The sequence below is a fragment of the Thunnus albacares genome, chromosome 11 (genome assembly GCF_914725855.1).
Source record: "Thunnus albacares chromosome 11, fThuAlb1.1, whole genome shotgun sequence".
Classification (NCBI taxonomy): domain Eukaryota; kingdom Metazoa; phylum Chordata; class Actinopteri; order Scombriformes; family Scombridae; genus Thunnus; species Thunnus albacares.
The window spans coordinates 33,038,230-33,047,500 of NC_058116.1; the positions used below are offsets into that span (position 1 = coordinate 33,038,230).

Sequence of the window (9,271 nt, forward strand, 5' to 3'; positions counted from 1 at the left end):
CATGCACATTATACTTCCAACATACATGTATTGTCACGTACTTAGCAGTAATTCACACAGGACTAGTTCTTCTCAAACAAGCTCTGTGGTTTAGTCGGACAGGAAGTCACAGTATACAACACGCTCTGCAAAGCTCTGAGAGACTCAGACACAAAGAAGGAATCTAGAGAAAAAGAGGAAGCAAAGCAATAATCTGTATAAACATTATTACTGTATTTGTTTGAAGATTTCGTCACTGTCATTTTCCACTAAGTGAAGATTTACTGTGTCTTTGATTTGTACAATCTTAATAAGTACAAATCTTTCTTTTCAATTTTCAGACTGTCAGGATGTTGCATCCACTGATCTTACTTCTCCTATTACAGTCATGGGGAGGTCATTTCAATGAAACATGCTTGAGCTATACATGGTTGTGTGTGCATGTGGTGAAAAGCAAAGAACACAATTCAGCTTCTGACAAAAAAGAAAAAAAATCCTCTTTATGTAAGCGCAATGCATGAGATGAGATAGAAACATCGACATGAATGTAATACTGACATGAAAACTAATATTAAATTATAAAAAAGATCATTAATTCAACAAGAAAGGCTGGGTTAGAGTCTACAGTTAAGCAGCTCTGTGAGGCTGCACTTTACAACATCAAGTGAGGTTTCCAGTGTGAATTCAGTTGAAATTTACAGCATCTTCAAAAGTAATGCCTGTAATTTTTGATTTCCAAAGCGATTATAGTTCAAAAATATTTTTTGTGCACTTACCAACTGATTAAAAGTGAAAATACACAGAGTTGCCAGTTTACTTTAACTATGTCCAGAGTAGCCTTGTAGGAGTATTAAAGAACAAGCGGTTGTCCTCTTACAGCCTGCATTAGTTAGTACAGATCAATTTTATATGTTTGCCTGTTATTGACTAATTGAATATACTGTTCAGTAGCTTTAACTTGTGTCATTTTAAAATATCACCTGAATAAGTGGTTCAGGAATACACAACTTTCTTCCAGAAATCCAGAACAGCACGACAGAGATTTAACATTTAAAAATTAAAGGCAAAAATGTTTTGTGGTGACAGGGTGAAAGGGTCCCTTCAGATAACTGTAATCTTTGAAAAGCTGAAAATCTCACACTCAGTCAATCTTACAGTCAGAACACCATGAGAGAGACAAGAGTTCATTCCCACGCTCACTGTCAAATCTCATTTGGTTTCTCTTTCTGTTCATCTGTGGCTGCTAAGATAGAATCGGCACACTGGTTGTGGTTAGAAAAACAGTCTCCTGCCTCTATTGGATCGACAGACTGAGGGGGAGGTGGAGTGCTTTGCTGTGTTATCAACGCCACGTCTTAAGCAGTGTAGAGTAGCCTCTCTGAGCCTCTCGTTGAGCAAAAGGTGTTGCCGTGTATAAAGGTGTTACCGGTGATACACTGTGTTTGGGCATTCACCGACTACATGACTTGTACACCACCCCCCTTATTTATTATTTCTTTTTATTGTTTTATGGTACCTACTTCCTACTTACCTCGTGTGGGTGCAGTGGGTTTCGTTTGGTAATGATGTGTGGGTTGGTCGGTAATTGAGAGCCTCCATGTATGTTGAATGTGATTGTGTGTCGTGTATTGTATTGTATGTTTTGTGTTGGACCCCCTCGAAAATGAAATGATTCATCTCAAAGGACTATTCATTAAATAAAATTCTGTGAAACATCTGACATGTGTAGCAAAACCTTCAAGTTAAAATGAAGTGATGTGTAAGTGACCGCTGAGGGGTTGAAGCAAGCAGCAACCTCTGGGGCTGTAAAATGAAGCCAATGCTGAAGTGCAGTTCCTTGAATGGCCACTTGAGGCTACAAAAGCGAGTCAATCCCCATAGACCCCCATGTTAAAATGCCCAACTTTACAGCAGAAATAAACATGTTTACAGCCTGGAACAAAAAACAGTTTTGGTCTCTATAGCTCATGTCTGTATGGGGGGTGAAATTTTATATAACTCACCAATGTAAATTTTATTAAGCCGTAAAGTTCTGCATAATTAAGGATGTGGCTGCTTTGAGTGACAGGTTGCTAGCCGCTAGGTGGCTTGTTTCAGCAACCGGGCTTGATTCAGCCTGCCTCAGCTCCACCTCTTTGCCCATTTTGGATTAGCCAGGAGTTAGGCAGAGTCAGGCACTGCCAAGATGGTGACAGCCAGAGCTGCCCACTTTGAGCTGCTCTTCAGAAACCAATGGGTGATGTCACAGTGGCTACGTCCATATTTTTTACAGTCTATGAGTTGAAGATGTGTTTGGAAGGTGTTCTGGTAAATAATATCAGCACAGTCCAGTATAGGAAGTAACAACTGACAATTCTTTTCCTCATCTGAAAAGTAAAACCATTTATGGAGCGATACAATATAATTAGGTTGCAACTTAATTTGTTTATAATGGTCTGAATGTGTTGTTTGAAAGAGAGGACTGCATCAATCCAGAGACCCAGGCATTTGAAAGTAGCCACTTGTCCAAGAGGTGATCCATCATTAAAGGAAATAGTCAAATGAGAAGAGTCACCAAGACCTAGTCTGGTACCAAGCAACATACTGCATGACTTCTTTTTATTCAGCAATGATTTTAGCTGTTGCAGACATATTATGGTAAATATCCTGTAAAATTAGTATCTTCGACTTTTTGGAATACCTTGCTATCATACATCATACTCTCCACTGTCTCCACCAAATGTTGAAACAATGTTTTCCATTGTTTCTGGAAAGAGAATCATCCCTGGATGACAGTGATAACATCTGATAGTGGAGAATTTGACTTGAAGCCAAAGCTGCTTGCAGCTCCATCCGTCAACAGACGTTTCCGCTGGGTTCAAAAAAATAACTCCTTGAGCTGTAATGTCAACTGAAAATGGCCCCATTCAACAGTAACAGTAGATTATCTGAAGTGAATTCCAGTTGTCTCTGATGAAAGTTAATAAAACTACCCGGTGTAAAAATAGTAGCAACTATGAGTACATTGTGTATAGTAGGGGAGGGGTCATGCTAGTAACCCCTCTACAGGAGTCAGACACTCTGAGCTTCAAAACTGCTCCGTCACTGTGGTTATTTCCATATTTCATATGTCTTGGTTGAAGATGTGCTTCAAAGGTGTTCTGGTAAATAATATTAGCATATTCCAATATAGGCAATAACAACTGAGTATTTCTGGTGCAGTGTACACAGTTTGTGCGCACACCTTTAAAGTGTTGTGCGCTTAAATGAGAAAAAAAATCACGACTTAACAGACAAAAGTGTCCATGGGAACTTAAATTTTATACCAAGATGGAACAAAAAGATGACAAATGATGGTGTTTATTTTGCAGGCCTGGGATAATATGCTTATCTCCCGATACTATCATGATTCTTGGGTGCCGATTCGATTCCTTGCACTATTTTCAGTCTCTTGCTCCAGTACACTATGTACCAAACCATTCAATGGTGTTCTTTTTCCACTGAAATACAATATGAAACATAACTGGCAGAAAAGATAAATGGTTGTCAGCCTTTTTATTTTAAAAAGTTAACTGCATTAATTAATCTGAAAGCATCCTACAGTCTCCTGTCTGTATGAAAATGACAAACTGAGGCAGAGTGCTCTGCTGTGTTAATAACGTCATGTCTCCAGCAGTGGAGAGCAGCCTCTCTGCTGCACTGTTAGCTCAGAGGAAAGACATCACTGTCCAATACGCGGAGCGGCTGCAGGGTTTCTGAGATGAAACAGACTGAGCACCGAGTTATTTTCTTCACCTCAGAGTTGGTAAAAGTTGTTTAATGCTGCAGTGGGTGTTGGTCAGCTGGTCTTGTTTGTTACTGCTGGAGTTCACTGCTCCGCTCCGTTAATGTTAGTCTCGTGATGGAGTAGACAGTTTACAATATACTTCATGTTAATTTCACAAAGATAATTATTTAGTCATAAAATCAAAAAATGCTTGCATCTGCTGTCTTTTGTGAAGATGAACTATGAGATAACTCCAGCATGCGTGCATTGTAGACTGTCCGGGTGCTACACTGCCCTCGCAGTTGAGTTCCACTGTCTTTGTTCTGTCAACATCCCATGCTGGAATTTTCAACAAAGGTGGTGGCCAGTAATACAAAGGTAGCCCGCCTATGACTTTGACAGGCAGGGAAAACCTGGTTGATTACAGATTAAACTAACCAGCAGTAGATAAGGTTGTCGTGGTAACTGAAATCAGCTTTTCTAGTGCAGGTGAGAAAAGGTAATCAAATACCAACAATATTTATTGTAATATCAGGGAAAACATATGCATACAGGTCTCTGAGGTGAGGAGACAGAGAAGGACCCAGAACAAAATAACACAAGCATATTTATACTTAGTCATGCCCTTCATAAGCTTTCTATACTACAGTCTGTCCTGAAGAGTAGCAGGAGATGGACCCAAATGCAGTACACAGGAGGCAGCAGATACTGAGGTATAACTCTTTAATCCAGATTAGTGTAGGTAAAGCAGAACAGAACTGAACAGAACAAATGATCCAATAAGTGAAAGCCTGCCTGCTACCTGGCCTGATGGGCACTGTTCAGATCTCATTTTAGCTCTTGAATAACATGATGTGACTTTCTTTTCTGTAAACCTTTTCAATGAGATGCCAGTTTATTAGATCTTTCCTTGAAATACTATATAGATGGTCTTTGGACAAATAATGTGTGTCATGAGGAGAGAATGTGTAGAGTCAGTTGTGATCTCAATGAAAAAGAACTTCTATTTAGAGCGCAACCTAAAGACAAAAACAAAACAATTAAAGACACAAAAACATCTTCAAAGAAAAACTGAAGACTTTATTAGATAATTACTTCAAAACAAAATATTAAAGTGATTCAGACATACATTGGTCTTCATCAACATGCAGCAAACAATATCAACATAAACACTTTTATTATACAATATATGATACAGAATCACATTTTATGTCACAGTATTGTCCCCATAATTACCAGTCTGATTAATGTCATTACTTTGTTACTGTAATTACACATTGTTACTGTTCTTGTATTTTACAGTGGTCTGTAACATTTTCACTATTTCCATGCTTCATTTGTTGCCATATGATTATTCATCAATGGGGATAAACAGCAAGTGTAGTCGCATATTATTATTATGACAGGATGATGCGCCTGTTGTCATAGAAATGAGCGCACGTATGCTTGATAAATGAGAGCCCTGGTGCTTACTGTTAGTATGGCATCAGCTTTAAAAAATGATCATCAAATGCTTTGGAAGTCAACACTTCAACATTAGCAATTAACATCAAAGAATCTAAAATCTGCCTTTTGAATTTAGTCCTCAGGAGAATCTGAACAGTAACTGTTAGATTCAGGTAATTTAATGTACAACACCTAAATTATTATTATGAAACTCTTTGTATAAAAATGATTCTTCTGATTTATCCAGTTCTAATCCAGATAACATTTAGCCTGTCAAGGGCACTGCTGCATTTTGGATGCTTTTGAAACATCCTGGTGCTTTGGTCATGAAGTCCATCTTGATTGATTCTGTTGACCCAGAAACCTTGTCAGTGGCTGTGGCTGTTATCTCTGTGGATCCAAACTTAATTTCCAATTTGACCTGACGCTTCGTGCCACCTTTAGTGTCAGGCATGCTAACACCAAATGAACCGACTTCCTCTATTCCCCACTCATCCACATACTTTGGATTCTTTCTCTCAGTGCGATAAAAGCTCATACTCATTCTTGTCTGATTAGCTCTTACTGGATTAAAGATGTGCTCTCTGACTTCATCCCAACCAACATCTTCACCTTCTTCCACTAGTGTGCTGAAGATATCCTTACACCATTCACCCTCTTCAGTTGTGAATTTCTTTCCTGCCTTATGCTTGGACTCATCAAAGGGCTCACTGACAGAAACCCCATAAGTGAAATCACTTTTCCGGGATGCCACCACCTGTGGGTTTCTTCCAAACATTACGGCTCCCTTCACGATTGCTTCTTGAGCCCTAAAAGGGCACAGAACTTTACACTGACTACCAAACTGATCAGTAATGTGTCGACGCAGAATCATGCTTGAAGAGTAACCTCCAACTAACAGAATGTGCTCGATACTGAAATCTTTGTTGAAGATGTCACTGAGACTCTTGGTGATGCCTCTCAGACTCTCATCAAAGAAAGACCTCATTTTGTCTTTAGAGATTTTGATCGAGCCATCATTCCAGGACGCACCTTGCATGGTTTCAAAGTACTTTTCAATTTCTTTCTTTTTCTGAGCTAATGTTCCTAGATTAAATGGGCAGGTAATCTGAACATCTTCATCTGCTTGTTTCAATTGTGTGAAATCATTCATCATTTTCTGAACCTCATTGGGATGTTTTTTTTCATATTCATCCCAGACACCATCAGAGAAGATTTCTTTGAGGAAATCTTTGAATTTCTTGTCGACAGTTTGTCCTCCCATATCATTTCCAGAGGCCTTGTGCAGCTCCTTCAGGGCTCCTCCATCCAGCACTTCATGTACAGTTATGTCAATGGTTCCACCTGCAACACAGAGGAAGTGCTTAAAACTGACTAACTACAGCATTTGTACAACCAATAACTTCTTACACATCCAGACACTTTACTCAAAGCCAAACATCAGACAATAATGCTTCAACATACATATTTCTTGTCTGTAGAATTTTAAATTGTGCATGTTCTTGAGAGTGTAAACAAAAGCTTGTATGTGAATAAAGGTTTGTATAATTGTCAACAATACATTACCTCCACAATCAACAACAATGTACTGTGTTCCTGGAGTTTGCTCCAGTGCAGCTTTGTCATGGTTTTCTGTTATGAAACCTTCAGCTGGCAGCTTCTTACACCAGACTGAGGCTGCCTCTGGTTCCAGTGCTATCACCAGTCTGTCTTCTGTTCCATTGGACACAATACCAGCCTAGAAGAAAAATGAAAAGTCATTAGTTTCTTTTACTATTTCATAATTTCAGTGCTTTTTGGAGAAAATGTGCTCACCTTAGTTGCAGCTTCTCGCATGAACTGCTTAGCTGAAGAATCCCAGATCGCAGGTACAGTCAGCACCCAGGTGAAATCAGAGGCAATGAACTTCATTCCTGCTATTTTGTCACTAATGGTTTTTAGTGCATCTTCCTTCAGGTAACTCAGAGCTGCTGTGAAGACCTTCATGGCATTCATTGACTTCCCGTTTGCAGCTTTAATCGTCACATCCCTGTTGAGTTTCTGGTGATGATTGACAAGATGTTTGTTCATATACACACAGTTCAGTTTATTAGGTTCACTGAGGTTAAACTAATGTAGTTTAATACAACAGCCCTGCAGTAACTTCTTCCTTCATGAAAATTCTGTTTTTTATTCCCTCTTTCCCTCCCAAAAAACTTAATGCAGTTTTACAAAAAACACAAAACATTTTGTACTAATTATCATTACTATACAGACCCAGATATTTTTAACAATCTGTACATGCATAATCGTCCTTTATTCATTTACTTGACATAAGTATGAAACTATCTTATTCACAATTTATGGTACATTTAATTATACAGATCATTTTTACTCACTTTGCCATAGAGGGCCATCTTGAAGGCTTCAAAGTAGTAGTGTTGCTTTGCCTCTTCTCCATGCATCTTGATATATGCTGCTCTGGCTTCATAACCAAACTTGAGGAATTCTTCATCTTCATTGAACAGGATGCAGGTCGGAGTCTTTGGGGTGTCCAGTCCCAGCTCTTTTCCCCACCGCTTCAAATTGGGTTCAATCTGCTCCTCACTGGATGTTAGACTGAAAGCATATCCACTGTATGCAGTGCCGAAGTCTATCGCTATGATATATGAGTCACCCATTGTAGAAACAGGTCCAGCTAGTCTAAGTGAAGAGAAAGTCAAAGTGCCAATGAACAGCAGTCAGTGTATTTATTTGTTTTCTCTCAGTAAGCTCCGCCCCCTGGTTTTATTGTATTTGATCATTTCCTCAAACTAGATAAGAAGGAAGTAAAAGCTGTGTTAAGTTTTTGTTTAGCAAATGTCTCAAATGTCTTTATGAAAGGTTGAGTGGAGTGAAATACTGCCTGCAAATTTGAATCCGTGTATCATACAAACTATTAAATTTCAGCACAAAAGACAGAAATAAAAGCTACTTGTTAATTTTTTGTTAAATGAGTTTGATAGCTCTCTTTCTGTCTCTCTTTCTGATGAATCCTTAAATATAGAGAAACAACTTGATGATGCAGCATCATGAGCAAAGGTTTGGTTCATCAACATTTTGGATTCACACACAGACTGCAGTCTGTCTTCACTCAGCACCACTGAATGGAATATACACGGGTTATGTTTGTTTTCAACACATGAATAAAAATAGTGGGTTTCATACAAGTAGATTAATGTACATACATTAATCTACGTGGAACGTACAAGTTATTTAAGAGAATTTGTGGCATTCACCTTTTATTTTTTACTTTGAATTTACAAACAAAATAAACTAGTTCAGACGAGTCATGAACAGACAGTCAATCATGTTCCTTCACTGGATGCTTGGGACGTTTTCCCACATGACATCAAATCTGTTGACATGTAGAAGCAGAAAATCTGAGTCTGATTTTAGAGGCTCAGTCTGTTCATCAGAGATCACTTTTTACTGCAACATTAACCAAAACCTGCAGGCTTTTATTTGAGTGTAGATACATGTGTTAGATACATTAAAAAAACTTCAATATATCTCATATCTCAGACAGCTTATAATATATAATAATAATAATAATAATAATAATAATAATAATAATAATAATAATAACAATAATAATAATAATAATAATGTACATAAAGTCAGGCCTTCCAATAATATCTGGTTACATTATGACCATGGGCCTCTGAGAGACTTTCAGTAATGCTTAGATTACAGCCCACAATTTACACTATAACTACCAAGTAGTTACAGTGTAACATGTTGTACTAATGGTGTACCAGTACAGTACTCTTGTGTCAGATTGTTGAAGGAAAAAATACCAGATCAAAAAAACTATCTTTTGAAGATAAAAAAAGGAGTCAGAGGTCCAAGCAGCAAAGTGTTCTTTAATGCCGGCAATAAAGGAGAGCAAATGAGCACATTTACAACGAACCAAATAGTTTTTATACCCTTGGGTCGGCATAGGTCACACCTATCGTCCACCCTCCTTAATTTTTGGCCAATTATTCTGTATTCTCCGTCACTCGTTGTTGGTCAAAACTCTTCAAGACAGGTTTTGAGCTGTTGTGGATATGTACTGGCATATTCAATTCTACCTGGTTA

The 9,271-nt window shown here is 38.2% G+C and overlaps 1 protein-coding gene across 1 annotated transcript; it reads right to left on the reverse strand.

Moving 5' to 3' along the window:
- Nucleotides 1–5,435: 5,435 nt before the first annotated feature.
- LOC122992745 (heat shock 70 kDa protein 12A-like) lies at nt 5,436–7,861 on the reverse strand. Its single transcript, XM_044366646.1, has 4 exons — nt 7,549–7,861; nt 6,986–7,210; nt 6,737–6,908; nt 5,436–6,514 (listed from the first exon to the last, which is right to left on the reverse strand). Exons 1-4 carry the CDS (start codon nt 7,828–7,830, stop codon nt 5,436–5,438), a joined length of 1,758 nt encoding a protein of 585 aa, XP_044222581.1. The 5' UTR covers nt 7,831–7,861.
- Nucleotides 7,862–9,271: the final 1,410 nt, after the last annotated feature.